This window comes from Staurois parvus, unplaced genomic scaffold, assembly GCF_062004578.1.
Source record: "Staurois parvus isolate SC_StPar_1 unplaced genomic scaffold, SC_StPar_1.0 ptg000715l, whole genome shotgun sequence".
Taxonomy (NCBI): Eukaryota; Metazoa; Chordata; class Amphibia; order Anura; family Ranidae; genus Staurois; species Staurois parvus.
This window is the reverse complement of record NW_028318511.1, coordinates 8,207,415-8,223,919: the sequence shown is the minus strand read 5'-3', so window position 1 is coordinate 8,223,919 and position 16,505 is coordinate 8,207,415. Positions and strand designations below refer to the sequence as shown.

Below are 16,505 nucleotides of genomic sequence, written 5' to 3'. Positions count from 1 at the left end.
TAACTGTTATGTTATATTTGTCTGACCTACAAGTGCCTCTTTAATGTAAATGTAAGCAAGATGACTGAATGATCAAAAGCAATGTCAAACTGGCCAAAACACTCAATTTCAGTGGGGGTTGAATAATTTTGGTCACAACTGTATGCTTTAAATTGTAAGCCCCACATGTTCCTCATCACTAACCCACATGTTTCTAATTATGCTAATTGTTCTCGAATTGTTGATTGCCAATTAAGGCACATCAGCCATTTTAAAAGGAACTGTCCTTCTGCCATGTCATTCCCCTGCTTGAGAAAGGAGCGCGCTTCTGCCACCAGAAGTCAGTGCATGCTCCGAAACGCGTCACATTGCATCTTGGTCACTGACGACATCACGCCTACGACGACGTTTCGGTTCAGCGTGCGTTCCAGCCGCCATCTTTAGGAGTATGTGCATGATGGCCGGCTCAACACCTGTCTCCCTCCTGAACCACGCTCCCTACCATTGAGACAGGGATGATACAGGCACCAGTGACAGCCGTTCCACATGGTGTTTCTACACCACAATACCCTACATGCTTTTATTACTCTATAAACATGTGAGTGTTCCTATTTTTTATTACATATTAAAGTGGTCTGCTGCACTTAGAGGTGCTTCTTCTTCTCTCCTTACTACACAGTCTGCTACAGTACTGCATGGAGCAGTATTTCTAAATACTACTAGACTTTTCGGACTTTGGTCCAGTATTTGCACTGATTATCATTACTTCTATTGCAAGCCTTTTGTTTGAACCACCACTATCTGTTTGTGGCTTTTCAATTCAGTTGAGAGCATTCGCTGTGGTTTTGGGCCTTATTCTGCCTAAAAGTGTCCCAGTCATCCATGTATCTGCTGCTTCTCAAACCAGCCTCTCTGACTAAGGCATCAATCATTCTGCAGGATTTTTGATCATCGAAAAGTCATCTCTAACTCCATCGCATTGCTTAGAATACTTGGACCTTCACCTAGGTACCTTTTTTCAAGAGTTCTTTCTACCCCAAGAGAAGTTGAAGAAACTATAGAGTCAGGTTTGGCAGCTTCAATCCTGTTGCTTCTCTGCATGTGAGTAGCAGTGTTGTTGATCTTTAGGGGAATCCAAACTTCCAGTCAACATCCTGGGGTTGTGAGCAATTCGTTGCTTCATTGGGTCCCCCTTCTGACCGTTTATCTGGATTGTGTTCAGTCAGACAATGTCACAGCTATAACTTAATCAACCATCAAGGGGCACCAGGAGTGTGATGGTGAGAAGAAAAGTAGAGTAAGGTTCCATCAATCTCTGGGGTACACATTCCAAGGGTGGAGAACTGGCAGGTGGATTTCCTCAGCAGACCATGACTGATAGCATCTTGATTCAACTAGAGTGTGTACAGATTTCTCTTCAGGGCAAGGGATCAGATGGACACTTTAGTAGCACATTGGTTTAATATCCACTTTCCCCCTTCTTGACCAGGCCATTTCTTGCTATTCGGCACTGCACTATATCAACTGGTAATTGCCTGGTCATGCAACGCTGTACCCAAACGAAATTAGTTTTTTTTTTTAACACAAATTGAGCTTTCTTTTGTGGTATTTGGTATATTGTGATATAAACAAAAAAACCTGAACATTTTGAAAAAAAACAATCTTTTCTCTTTCTGTTTTAAAAAATATCCAATAAACTCAAATTTAGTCATAAATTTAGGCCAAAATGTATTCTGCTACATGTCTTTGGTAAAAAAAATCCCAATATGTGTATATTAATTGGCTTTTGTGAATGTTCTAACATCTACAAACTATGGTATGTGTTTGTGTGTATGTTTATGTACAGTACATAAACAGTGGAACAGGAGATTTCAGTAAAGCCGCGGAAGGCGGAAGAAGGTGGGACACCCCCTCCCCCCGCGTTGCTTATAAAAACAATCGAGCAGCTAGTTTGTGCTTTAAGGGCTTGGCTGTTGAAACCTAAGTTCTGAGAGACTGTCGTTATCTCCACCATGCTTTAAGCTCATAAATTCACTTCCCAAAGGATTTATCAGTGTATGTCAAAGGCTTTTTTCTGACAGTTCGAGACTTTGGGGTTCTCCCTATATGTCCTTTTGGTAATCTGTGCTATTCCTGTTTGGCTCCCACCCCAATTATTAGACTTAAATATAGTGTTGCCAGTGTTACAAAAAACATTTTTTGAGCCTACCTGGGACATTTCCTTGATGTTGCTTTCCCTTATGGTAGTATTCCTTGTGGCCAAGTTATAGGTATTATCCTGTTGTTTTGAGACCAAGACCTCCTGTTTTGCTCAGTTTTGTTTCTTTTTATTATGTTAATAGAGATAGGTTCTGTAGGCTTGTTCTTAAGTTGAATTAGTATGTAAGTTGGAACAGGTAAATATTTTAAGTGTAACTCCAACCAAAAAAAAATACATTTTAAAGATTTTTTTTTTGGATAGCATAGGGAATGATTAACACCACTGTAATGTTTGTTTTGCTGTCTGTGCCCCTGTTCATAAGATTTCACCTCACTTTCTCTCCCTTTGACAATTGGATTTTGAAAATTTTGGGTTGTTGTGGAAACAAGGATTGATGATAAAGCTTCAGTGGAGACACCTTTTCCTCATGATAACTCTTACAGGAGTGAATTTCTCTTCCTAGGGTTAGATTTTCTTTCACTTCCTGTTGTCTCCCTCCATTTGTAAGTATGTAAGTCAAGTGTATGTAAATCGGGGACTGCCTGTATTGTGTTAGCATCGTGTCCAGCTCCAGTTCATCCCAAAGAGATTTATCTTTGTTTCTTCATCATTTGAATGTTATGAGGGCCATCAGAGATGACCTCTTAGCCACTGCTTCTTTTAGGAAAAAGGAGCCCTTTTATTGTCCTCAATCCGAGGACTGGACAGGTTGTTGTGCACACCTATGAGTTGCAAGATAAAGTGCCTCCTTTTCCCATAAAAGACCACTCCACTAGAGCAGTGATTAACTTTTAGGCTTTCCTTGCTAGACCCCTGTAATACTTGTGAACTGGACTTCTGTTCAAAGGTTTTGTAAGTTATGAAAGCGTGATGCATCTGCCTCAGATGTTGGTTTTGGATGAAAAGTCCAAAATGCCCAATTAAATGAATTAATACCCAAACACTAAACATTTTTAAAAACGCCAAGCATTTTTTTCTGCCAAAATGCCGATGCCAGGAGGAAAGGCTTTCTAGCAAAGATAAAGAAACGTCCAGTGTGTATGAAGTAAAATGGTGTGATTAAGGTTATACTAAACCAGTGCTTCTCAATTATTTTCTGTCATGCCCCTCTAGAAAGAAGAAAACATTTCGCGCCCCCCGCGCGACTGTAAATCGTATCATTTGTCTATAAAATTGTTATAAGTACACCTCTGCATAACACTGTATCCTCATTAACGTATAAGAGAATAAAAAAAGAAAGAAATGTGGATCAATTTACAACAAAGAATAGCTTTATTAACTGTAGCAGAAAAGTATTTAAAGTGCATTAGAAATTCAAAAAAAATTAAATCCTTAATTAAACTATAAAACATTTTTTGATTGGACATGTCAAACCATATGATACTGAAAAAATACATAAAATCAATAAATAATAATGAATTCAAACCGATCACCAACATTTACTTAGGACCTAATCATTGGCGCCCCATCATTGGTGTCAGTGGGAGGAATAGTGTCCCAACATTGGTGTCAGTGGGAGGAATAGCACCCCATCATTGGTGTCAGTGGGAGGAATAGCGCCCCATCATTGGTGTCAGTGGGAGGAATAGTGTCCCAACATTGGTGTCAGTGGGAGGAATAGTGTCCCAACATTGGTGTCAGTGGGAGGAATAGTGCCCCATCATTGGTGTCAGTGGGAGGAATAGTACCCTGTCAGTGGGGAGAGGAATAGTGCCCCATCGTTGGTGTCAGTGGGGGGGAGGAATAGTGCCCCATCGTTTGTGTCAGTGGGAGGAATAGTGCCCCATCGTTGGTGTCAGTGGGAAGAATAATGCCCCATCATTAGTATCAGTGACACCAATGATGCGGCACTATTCCTCCCACTGACACCAATGACACTTGCTGACCCCTGTTGCAGTATGGTGCTGCTGCAGCCAGCATATGTGGTTGCAGCAGCACCTCTGCACTGCACACTTACCGGCTTTTCCCTCACTCGATTTTCGCGGGTCCGCTCAGCTCCGCCTCCTCACCCGTGATTGGCCGCCTGTGTACCTTTCCTGAGCTACAGTTCTGGCAGCCAATCACCGGTGAGGAGGAGGAGCCGAGCGGCAGGAGTGAGGGAGTGGCCGGAGTGACGGAAGGAGCAGCGCTTCCTGGATGGATCATCGTGGGAGCCAGGTAAGAGACAGCAGCCCTCTGCCCACCCCTGTACTTAGTGTCCCTTCTGTTGGAAGGGGGGGGACGGCGGCGGCACCGCGCCGCCCCCCTAAAAAGTTCCACCCTAATGTATACCGGCGTATAAGACGACCCCCGACTTTTGAGAAGATTTTCAAGGGTCAAAAAGTCGTCTTATACGCCGGAAAATACGGTATGTTCCCCTAGGTCAAACGCGCCCCCCTTGACGGAGCACTATTTGAGAAGCACTGTACTAAACTAACGTGTAAATTTAAAAGCACTAGCTACAGAATATACAACACATATAACAACTTGTGATATAAACTTACATATTCTCCATATACAAGTGTCCTATGATCATACTTTCCATACATTGACAGGTATTCAAATTCTCTTACAAAATTATATTGCATATACCATTCTATCCATTTGCCATATTATACAGTGGAAAAGGAACATCCCCTTTATGCGTTTTGCATAATTGTGCTACCTTAGAAGGTATGTGATGAATATCAGAGCTAGTAGACTAGATGTCTGAAGAAGAAACGCTTTATGCTTTTTAATGTTAACAATTGCTTTATATTTTTATGAGTGTGAGCCTCATTGTCCTGTCTACTTGTTCATGTTTTGAGTGTAGCAGAAAATGTTGGGATATGGTACTATGATATTTAATGTTGGCCCCTTATACCTTCTTTTCTTTACTGTCCTGTTACATGGTTAGTCTGGCTGAAAAAAGACAAAAGTCCATCCAGTTCAACCATAGAAGAAAAAGAGTTATAATCCTATACCCACAGTTGATCCAGAGGAAGGCAAAAGCCTGTGCATTATAACTGCCGTATAAAATATAACCGCTTCCTTCTGGGGAATAAGTGGTGAATAATGGGCAAAATGATCATCTGCTGACAAATTTGTTTTGGGTTGGAGGGGGAAGTGTTGATGGTCATCTACTATTTCATAACTGCTCTATTTAACCTGCTTGGGTCATAGCCAGGCTCCCTAGTTCTGCTGTACAAAAGGAACTCTCCATCTGCAGTATTGCTGTAAAGAATTTAATCTAATAGTTTTTCCTTAGACACACATACAGTGAATCCACTTCAGCTAAAGACACAGAAAGCTTGGTTCTTAGTCAAGCAGAAGATAACCGAGTAGTGATCTTTTCTTCCATGCTTAAAGTATGTAAAAAAGGTTCATGATGCAATTGAAACCTACTAATCTCAACCCTAACCAAAATTAAACAAAATTTTTTAGATGGATATTTATTACTTGTAGCTTTTTGTACTGGAGCTCATTTTTCAACAACCACAAAAGGGATTTCCATTTTTTTACTTTTTTTTTACCAAAAAAAAATTTTGGGAAGAAAATCTGTAGGGAAATCCTAAATTGACCTTTATAATCCCCATCTAAAATTGTTAGTTGCCTGGCTATATTTGGCTGACTACTTGTTCCAGGTAAATTACTAATATAGTACAGAATCCAGTAAATCAATATAACAGCAAAGCAGCTTCCATTCTAAGAGGTCTACAATTTATGCTTCCAAATAGAATATGTTTCTTTTAACCGCTTTCCTGCTGCCCTATAGCAGAAATCTGCTACAGGGTGGCAGGGCTGCGCAAAATCACGTGGGTATATATACGTGTTTTCGCATCTCCGGGTAGGGAATGTGAGTGCGCCATACCCGCGCCTGCATTTGCGGCTTCAGCTGTCGATCACCGGGTCCCGGCCAGTGATTCCCCGTCGGCACCAGGTGATCACCGAGTATCACTGACGGAGGTGTGTATGTGAACAATACAGATGTCTCCCCTGTCAGCTCCTGCACACTGCTTTGTATTGCTCTGCATAGCAGAGCAATACAAAGCAATGTGATTATTATTATTATACAGGATTTGTATAGCGCCAATGGTTTGCTCAGCGTTTTACATTATACACAGTGAAACACACATACAGCACATAATTAACCCTTTGATTGCCCCATATGTTAACCCCTTGCTCCCCAGTGTCATTACTACAGTGTCAGTGCTTTTTATTAGCACTGATCACTGTATTGGTGTCACTGGGGATGTCAGCGGCAGTTAGTCAGTCCCCCCCCCCCCCCAAGTGTAAGAATGCCTGCCGCAGTCCCGCAATAAGTTGCTGATCGCTGCCATTACTAGTATAAAACAAATTCCAGTGTATATGTACTACCAATTGTAGACGCTATGACTTTCATGTAAACCAATTAATTTACACCTATTGGGATTTATTTTAGCAAAGACATGTAGCAGAATACATTTTGGCCTAAATTTATGCCGAAATCTGATTTTTGTTTTTGTTTTTTTTGTTTTGTTTTGTTTTTTTACTGGACATGTTTAATAGCAAAAAGTATAAAACATTTTTTTTCTCTTTCTCAAGATTGTCGGTCTTTTGTTTTTTAGCGCAAAAAATAAAAAACGCAGAGGCAATCAAATACCACCAAAAGAAAGCTCCATTTGTGGGGGAAAAAAAGGACATCCATTTCATTTTGGGTGCAGTTTTGCATGACTGCACAATTGTCACTTAAAGTAATGCAGCGCCGTATCACAAAAAATGGCCTGCTCAGGAAGGGGGGTAAATCCTCTGGAGAGCAAGTGGTTAAAGAACGCTGAATTTTGCCTGTGTTATGGATGTTTTACAGAAATCCAATTCATTTTCTTTGAGTCCACATTTTGCAATTTGTAAATAAATGTAATTTAAATTTTGTACATTTCTAGGGTGGATTAAAGACATGAAGAAGAATTCTAAGACCACAAAAATTGGTGAGTTTAACATTGTTCTTCTAAAACAGTTTATGTGGTATGGAGAATAAAAGCTGGTGAGATTTAAAGTTAGCTGTACAGTTCTGGTTTCAAGCAACAAGCACTTCAAGCTATAGTTGTCATTGGTAAAGATGTGTAGTGCATTAAAAATACAGCAATAAAGTTAATTACCAAATATTTAATGTATATCTAAAGCTTAAACTATTTTTAGTTTTGAGTAGGTAATGGTAAAACCACTGACACTTGTTTCCATTTTTTTTTTGTGCTGTGTCCCATTGGGGAGATTTACCTTCACTTCCTGTGCTGATACACAAAGGAGAAGATATCTCTGCAAAGTGAGGGGAATCCTCGGTTAGACAGTTGTCATCAGAACAAGTGTCCTCTTTAAAAGTTTTCCACACTTTTTTCTGTCCATTGACAATCGAAAATTTCATTTTTTCAGTCCCAATGAAAATGATTACCAGGACTAACAGAATGGGGACATTTTCCAGTGGGGGCCACAGACCACAGTAAAACCTTAACAGGGCTTGAAACTGTTCCCTACTCTATCCATAAAGAAAAAAATATATTAGATCCACCTTAGATGTAGATATTTAAGTAGAATCGACATAGTGTATTTGAGGAAATGTTAATACAGGCTGTATCAGTCTTTTACAGTGAGGATGGGCCTCTTCTTCTATGTATCACATGTTACTGCTTCTCCAATATATGCATTGCCTATTTTATTCAGTTATTTCAATATATAGAATGAGAACAAGTTCTGTCTCTTCACCTTACATCTGTTTATCTTGTGCAGCAATTCCTGACCCTTCTAATACCTGCATGTGGTTGAACTCCTTTTAGCTTGGCCACTTGTATGCTGTTTGTAAAGGTCTGACATCTCTGTGAGTGTCTGATCTAGAACGGTGACACCCAAAATGACACTCTAACTCTAGTGACACCCAAACAGTACACACAGCTGCAGGACAGGATGTAACTCATGCACAATGGCTTTTGATTGTCCGCTTGTAAAAGCCCATCAAAAGCCATCAGTGCCCAGCCTGCAGCATACATATGGCCACATGCTGTCTGGTCACCTGCCATGGTGTAGCTCTTAGAGGTTAATTTCTCTAACAGAGTGGCAGTCCTTGACTACCTGGCTATTGTACGCAATTCAAATAAGCTCAGACTTGACAAAGTTTTTGATTCCAGATTCTAGAAAACAAAACAAAAGGCAGGATTGGTTTTGTCATAAAACCAGCAGTTGTTAAAGTTACTAAACCAGTTCAAGTGGACCTTCACACAAAAACAGAATTGCGACCGTTGCATTTTTTTCTGAATTTTTACGGTCCACCCCGCCTAGGCAAAAGTGGAATCTCTTGCACTCCTGGAGGCGCCCGGTATATACACACCACATAGCCCAGGGGGCATCCAGATTCACACATCAGATGGAGAAAGACGGACCTGCGGCTGAAGATGGGTGGACTTGTGGTGTGTCATCAGAGAGAAGGCTGCCTGAACCAGAGAAAAGATAGTCAGCTCCTGATGACATTAAAAAGCAGAATGGTGATGCAGAACCCAGCCTGCAGCAGAGGTTCAGCGGATCACAGCAGGACAACGCTGGATTCATCGGGTATGTGAATATGTTTTTGAGGCAACCCAGTAGACAAGGTAAGGGGACTGAAGAAAAAGGGAGCTGGGAGTGAAGTTTTACTTTTAACATTCTTTAACTTTATTCATTTAATTGGAATAGGAATAGAAGTGCTTGCAGGAGCATTTTTTAAGCTTGTCCTGCTGCTTTGTGTCTGGATGTTGTCCATAGTATGATCAGTGTAAGTGAACTGCGAATTGTAGTATTAAGACAATTAAAAGACTAGTCATGTCTACAGTAAAACCTAACCTACAAGTATTTTGATTGATTTTCTTGACCATTTGTGTTTTAGTTCCACGAGTCTTATTTGATGGATGGACTTACCAGGATTTCGAGAGTGTGTTTAACAGTGAAGATGAAATTGAAGATCTTGTAGAAGTCATGGTGCAGACTGCAAAGGTTAGAAATGTTACTATTCTTGGTTAACAAGGTGATTCCAATTAAGTAGAACTATGGGCAAAAGCAAAACAACATACAGCGTAGTTTTAAATGGACTTTAAAGTGCAACTCTGGGCAAAAATTATTTCCTTGCTGTGTCTTTCTTTGAAACCTTCCTATCAGGCATTTAGATTTTCTTACCTGGTACAGCAAACTATACTCACCTGAGTCCCGTCATCCAGGTCCTTCATTGACTGCATTTCCACCTGCAGAGGCCACTAAACCAGCATCACAAATTAATCCTTGCAGTCTTGTCCATTTCACTCTTCCAAGTCTTACATCAGTAGTCTTCTGGACCCTGAGAGACTCCCTTTTGTGGCCAACCAGTGGAAATTGTCCATGTCACCACAAGTCATGCCTCTGCTCCACCCTACTCTCATAGAAAGGTACTGGGGAATTTTTCCCTTAATACAAAGAATGCATTAAGGTAAAAAAAACAAAAACCTAGCATTAATGTAAAACAAAAACCTCTAGTGTGTAGTACCACTTTAAAGTGATTGTAAAGGCTGAAGGTGTTTTACCTTCATGCATTCTATGCACGAAGGTAAAAAACCTACTGTGTGCTGCTCCCCCCACAGCCCCTCTAATACTCACCTGAGCTCCCTCTTGATCCCACGATGTGCACGGGAGCCTCGGCTGTCCCAGGTCTCTCTCTCTCTCTCTCTCTCCTCAATGGCTGAGACACAGCAGTGGGAGCCATTGACTTCCACTGCTGTCAATCACAGCTAGTGAGCCAGTGAGGAGAGAGTGAGGGGCGTGGCGGAACCAAGTGACTTGCTATTGGGGGCACTGGTCAAGGCTTGCGGAGGAGCAAGGAGCACCAGGGGGGAGGGGGTCCTGAGAAGAAGAGGATTAGAGCAGGTAAGAAGAAGAGGATCAGAGCAGGTAATTATAACATGTTTGTTTATTTAAAAAAAAAGAACCTTTAGAATCACTTTGAAGTAAAAGACAAACCAAATAAAGTCCAATTCCTGCTAATACGTTTTTAGCAGTTACAGCAACGTGTTTTTTTTGGAAAAAATCGTTAAAGCATATGACATATGAATTATCCACGAGCCGACTCGTGAGTGGGCGGCAGGTGCAGGCACGTTCATGTACATGTATGTGATCAGCCTTTTTCTGGGCTTGGGGTGCAGGAGTGCATGCCCCTGCCCAACCGTGCTGTGATTGGACACAGCACGAGTTTGGCAGCTGATTTTGTCTGAGTTTGTGTTTACAAAAACACAGAATTCTTTGTACAGGAAACAGAGAACACAGAACTCTATGTACAGGGAAAAACACAGCTCTTTTTACAGTGAAAACAGCACATATTAGGCTTGTTAGGCCCATAGTTAACCCTTTGATTGCCCCTAGATGTTAACCCCTTCCCAGCCAGTGTCATTAGTACAGTGACAGTGTGTAGTATTAGCACTGATCGCTGTATTTGTGTTACTATTGATGTCACACTATCACAGTCCCACTATTAATCGCTGATTACTGCCATTACTAGTATATTCTCATAGCTGAGTACATTCCAGTATATACAATGCATTCAGAAAGTATTCCGACCACCTTCACTTTTTTCAATTTTGTTATGTTGCAGCAGGCTCAGGATACTACAGTTGTTTAAATTCATTTTTTTTTCTCATTAATCTACACTCCGTACCCCATAATGACAAAATGAAAACTGAATTTTAGAAATGTTTGTGAATTTATTAAAAATAAAAATCAGAAATATCACATTGGCATATACGTATTCAGAAGATTAATTAGAATATATAAAACAGTGCGGCGCTCAAACAGTGAATATAAGTGTTTCATCGAATTACATACTCTTGTATTTTGCCACCATATATTATATAGCCCAGACAACCATACCACATATAGGAAAAATAAAATATAGGCTGGTGGTGTCACACACTCAGAAAAACATCTCATGCACTATAGTGACTTGAAACACGATATAGTGAATAGTGTCCATGTACATAGAATTTCATGCGGATGTGAACTGCAAGTGCCAATCCTCAAATAGGTGGAGTGCCCCCTCACCTTCCTGCCCAGGCCCCTAAGGACCAATGAGCCTTTTATAATATAGTGGATCTTTCTCCTGGAGTTGGATGGGTCCTTCAGATAATGGTGGTGAGACTCCCCTCCTCTTGTCTCTATCTCGGATCGTTGGTGGTATAGGTAAATACCCCTCCCGAGTAGTCACCAGTAAGGCAAAAAAACTTACATAGTGTAAAACCGCTTTATTAGGTCAATGATAAAAATGAACAGAGATCTACTCACATGCTCTTCCAGTACAAACAAGCCTTCACACCACTCAAAGGGTGTACTGCATTCAGGTAGAGGAGCACCAAGATGGCGCCCACGCCGGATATGACGTCAGGTCGTCAATCGCTTAAGCTCCTCCCACTGGCGTATCTACGCGTTACATCACTTTGGTCATGTGACTTCATCATGATCGGCACTTGAGGATTGGCACTTGCAGTTCACATCCGCATGAAATTCTATGCACATGGACACTATTCACTATATTGTGTTTCAAGTCACTATAGTGCATGAGATGTTTTTCTGAGTGTGTAACACCACCAGCCTATATTTTATTTTTCCTATATGTGGTATGGTTGTCTGGGCTATATAATATATGGTGGCAAAATACAAGAGTATGTAATTTGATGAAACATTTATATTCACTGTTTGAGCGCCGCACTGTTTTATATATTCTAATTAATCTTCTGAATACGGTTGGTGTTGAGATTGTGGCACCTTTAGTGCTGGCTGCTTAGTAGCACTAGTATATTTAGTGGCGCAGGAGACACTTTCTTATTTATTTGTATACGTATTCAGACCCTTTGCAATAACATTTGAAATTTTAGCTCAGGTGCCTCCCAATTCTTTGATCATTGCTGAGATGTTTCTACACCTTGATTGGAGTCCACCTGTGGTAAATTAAGTTGATTGGACATGATTTGGAAAGGCACACACCTCTCTTATGAAAAGCCTCACAGCTGACAATGTATACTGTATCAGAGCAAAAGCCATGAGGTCAAAGTAACTGCCTGCAGAGCTCAGGGATAGGATTATTGCAAGGCACAGATCTGGGAAAGGCTAAAAAAAAACCTCTGCTGCACTGAAGGTTCCCTAGATCACAGTGGCCTGCATAATTTTGAAATTGAAGAGGTTTGGCAGAACAGGACTCTTCCAAGAACTGGTTGCCTGGGCAAACTGAACAATCGGGGGAGAAAGGCCTTCTTAAGAGAAGTGACCAAGAATCCAATGGTCATTCTGACTGAGCCCCAGAGATCCTGTGTGGAGATGGGTCAAAGGTCCAGAAGGACAACCATCACCACCGATCTGGGCTTCATGGCTGGAGTGTTTGGATGGAAGCCTCACCTCAGTGTGAAACACATGAAAGCCCACCTGGAGTTTGCAAAAGCTTTTTCATAGGCATATAGCGGACATAATCCTTCCAGGCAGTGCAAGCTTCTGGGTCTATGTCAGAATCCATAGTAAGGTCTGCCTGGTCGGGGTACACTCCCTGTGATCGGGATGCAGGGGAGGCAGAATGTCCCTGGTAGGTTAAGGCACTGAGGGGTGAGATCTCTTGGATTTAGTGGGGGGCTCATGGGAAGGCTGTGAATGGGCCCAGTGTCATCACTATGGGGGTGAGGGAGGTGTGGACCACACCTGGGTGGCACCATCAAATACAGGGGCATAGATAAGGGGCAGTCAGGCGGGTTAAACCCCCCCCCACCCAAAGCGACCATCCACAGTGCCGCCGTCTGTCTTCTTCACACACTGATATTTAGTGCAGGGAGAGAGCATACTTACCAGCTGCCCTGCAGCTATGTTCTTGGATCCAAGCTGTGGGGACAGCAGCAGTGATGTCTACCAACATCCCTTGTGGCCAGAACATGCCGTGCATACAGCAAGATGCCAGGTACTTGAAATCTCTCCGTCTTCCAGCACCCAGCAATGAAAGTAACACAGATACTCACAAAACTGACAGAAGCGGCATTGTGTTTCATATGTTTGTACATGTCTCTCGCAAATGTATAAAATGAACACATTTCTTGCAAACAGCTACCCACAAATCACAATGAATACATTTAAATGTGATCTAACTATGTATGTGACTATAACAAACCAATGAAAGTACTTACAAGCATATGTGTATCAAAGGGAGAATGGAGGAGGAGGAGAATTGAGGAGGCCTTCACTGGTGTTCTTCTAATCTAGAAGTCAAATGGGTGCAGCGGTTTATGGGAAATCTTTATTCTTAACAAACATGAAACATTTCCTGTTCTTTATCAATAAGGGTGCAATTGCAGCGAATGCCCATTAGTTGGCTCCCTGGTCAACACAATGATGATCTACAAAACAGGAGGAATGGCTTGGTGGTTTAGGGTCCCTCTATTTTTTCTATTTTCCCATATCCATGGAGTAGGATGCCATAGTCAGTGATAATTAACAGGCTGAGAGGGGAGAGCCGGATCCACATGTCTGCTCAGGAAGCCATCCAATGACCGCCCCCTTATCCTTTGTTTTACCAAAAAAATGGGGATAATATTGTTTGTGTGCACTAATATTAATCTGTGTATTTTTTGCTGAAAATATAAATTTGATTAACAGTTGTGCTAATATTGTATGACATATAAAATTTGCAAACACAGTAATTGTATTGTGTATATGTCCTCTGTACAGTAAGTAATCTTCAGTCTACAAAAATTGTCATCTAAACATGTGCATTAAAATGTAAAAATGGCTCTTATAGCGAAAGTGGTAATGTGCAATTGAAATTTTCAGTGCTCATGCTCCCTCCTGATTGTAAAGCCGTAGAACTGATTAAGCAGAGTTTGAGACTACTGTAGGGAAACCATTATTTCCATTCACACAGTTTGCTCTCTGTGATTTGGATTTTGTGCAGGTGCTCAGATATGTGTTATGTTTTGTTATTTTGTCTTGTGTATTACCAGTATTTAGTCTGAACTGACCCAAGCACACCCTGTTTTCATGTAATATCATGGATATCTACACACTTGCCTCAGAAACAACAGCAAGATCTTTTCTCCACTGACTCAGCAGACAGACGTAAAGCCCCCTGGTTCCCAAAAACTCAGTAGCTAATGTGGTATGATCTTCAAAAGATTTATATGTTTGCAGATACGACCAGTCCAGTTTGTGTTGCAAATTTCTAGTTTATGAAGAGGCAATGATAACAACTAGACTTACCAATCAGTTTTTTTTATTGTAGAAAATGTATTGCATGCTTCCCTAACTGGCATCATGTTCAGATTACCTTCAGATTAGAGTGAAATCTTGCCATGTTGTGACTGGTTCTTGTTCATGTATATCTTGAGATAGCAAGGATCATAACAAATATCCCCCCAATTGGTATAAGGCTTCAATCTGACATTAAGGGTTTTGTTAGAACAGGAAGGGCAGTAACTGGGACAGGAAGGGCTCTATCCTGTTATAAACAGTTAACCCCTTTCAACCCCTCAAAAATAATTAGAGAATTTTAAACATTTCACTGTCTTTGTTTTATTTTACAGAAAACAAATGCCTTTGAAAAACTTGCAAAGGTTTTTTTTTTTTAAGAACAAATAATGTTGTAGACTGCTGTTCATCAGGGAAACCTGCAGAGGTTTTCCTTTATTTTGCTGGTCACTTCTCGCACAGGAGTTAGCACCCATACTCTTTCCACAAGCTTTCTTTATATTCACTGCAGAGTGACAAAAGTTATCGGTGTCTCTTCCAAGTATTTAAGGACTAACAGTACTGACGGTATGCTACACACACAATGGAGCTTCACTGCTAATGGCTTCTGTTATGTGACAAAATAAAATAAAAATGTGAAGTATGGTAAAATTTCTCCAAGTTTGCTCACCATAAATCAGTTAAGATTACTGTTTTAGTTTTTTGTGCAGTGCTTTTTTTTTCTACAAATATGTTTATTGGTATTTCCAGTATCAATACAAAGAAAAGCCATGTACGCGGTTCACATATCACTGTCCATTAGGATGACGGTACTGGTAAGCCACTTACAAGTAAAAACCAAAACCAAGAGATAAAAGGGGGAGAAGCAAAGTGGAGGGAGTAAAAGAACAGGGCATGTGGAGGAAGGGGATGGGAAGCAAATAGAAGAAGAGGGCAACTCCTAGGCACATAAGTACAACAAGCATTGATGCTAAAGTATTGTAAATGTATTAAAAGAAATTGTGTTCATGAGTACAAGACAAAAAATAAAGTGCAATTGTCTGCTGTACAATTATTCCTCACTGTGCTTGCCTGCTGAGGTTTTAAAAACTCCAGTGGGATATAATAGCATAGCTACAACCTAGGTTGCATTATAGTTGCTGAGGTACCCTCTTCCTAGAATAGAAGGCAGGGGAAAAAGTGAGTAGACCGTTATCGATTTGAAATGCAGCCAACAGGCCCATGTGGACGAGTACTTACTCAGCCTGTGCTGAGAAATATGAACCTCTTCTTCCATTGTCTATATGTTGTCATTCTTGGAATTTAGGTAGATTTCAAATGCACTGGTATGCACATTCTGGCCTTGTTGACCATGTGCATGGTCAGAGCTTTTCAGTATTGTCTTCAAGATAGAGAAGCATGATGGAGTAAATATTGAGCAAGATTAAATCCCAAGCATAGATTGTAACTCTGTGTACTTACTCCCAGAAGGTTTGAATACTTGGACACTGCCACCATATGTGCAGCAATGAGCACTCTGGTCATTTGCAACGCCAGCATACGTCAGGGGTCGATGGATAGAGTCTATGTAAAAGGGATGGAGTTGTATACCTGCAGGATCTCAACTTGTAACCATACTTCTGGACATTGACAGACAAGGAACCCTTGGTAGATGATATGTTAATTTGCTTCCAGGTCTCCTCTGCGAGGTTGCTCCCAGGCCCGTCTCCCACGCAGCACAGGCTGCACCATTGTTGTCTTTATAAGAGACAAACATACTGAAATATAAAGTAGATATGACATGGCTCTGTGTGTACTTAGAGGTGCAGAGAGACTCCAACTTGGTTAAGTCCCTTAAATAAAGGTGTCTGTTAGGAGAATTGTGTAGACAGTCTGAAAATCTGATTTGTAGATAAGTCCACATTGGGAACTGCAAAGAGCCATGGGGAGAAATAAAATTTTTCCAGTTTCTAAATTTGCCGTGCAAATAGAAATCTTTTGCTAAGAGCTGTGGATGAAGCAACAAGTGGCAAGGAAGGTATTGTGAGTACCAGGAGGGAAATCCTCAGCGGGCCCGGGATGAAATAAAGTTAAAAACCTTTAAACACCGAACTGAACCAAAACTCTGAATTGTTGCTCCAATGAGTGGGTG

At 41.0% G+C, this 16,505-nt stretch overlaps 1 protein-coding gene across 2 annotated transcripts in view; it reads left to right on the top strand.

Annotated features, from left to right (window-relative positions):
* Positions 1–16,505, top strand: part of CHID1 (chitinase domain containing 1) — an 803,559-nt gene that overhangs the window by 29,304 nt on the left and 757,750 nt on the right. For both annotated transcript variants that reach the window (XM_089653571.1, XM_089653572.1), the window contains exons 5-6: positions 7,060–7,104; positions 9,027–9,133. In XM_089653571.1, the coding sequence (XP_089509697.1) occupies positions 7,060–7,104; positions 9,027–9,133 (152 nt within the window). The remainder of the gene's footprint in view (positions 1–7,059; positions 7,105–9,026; positions 9,134–16,505) is intronic.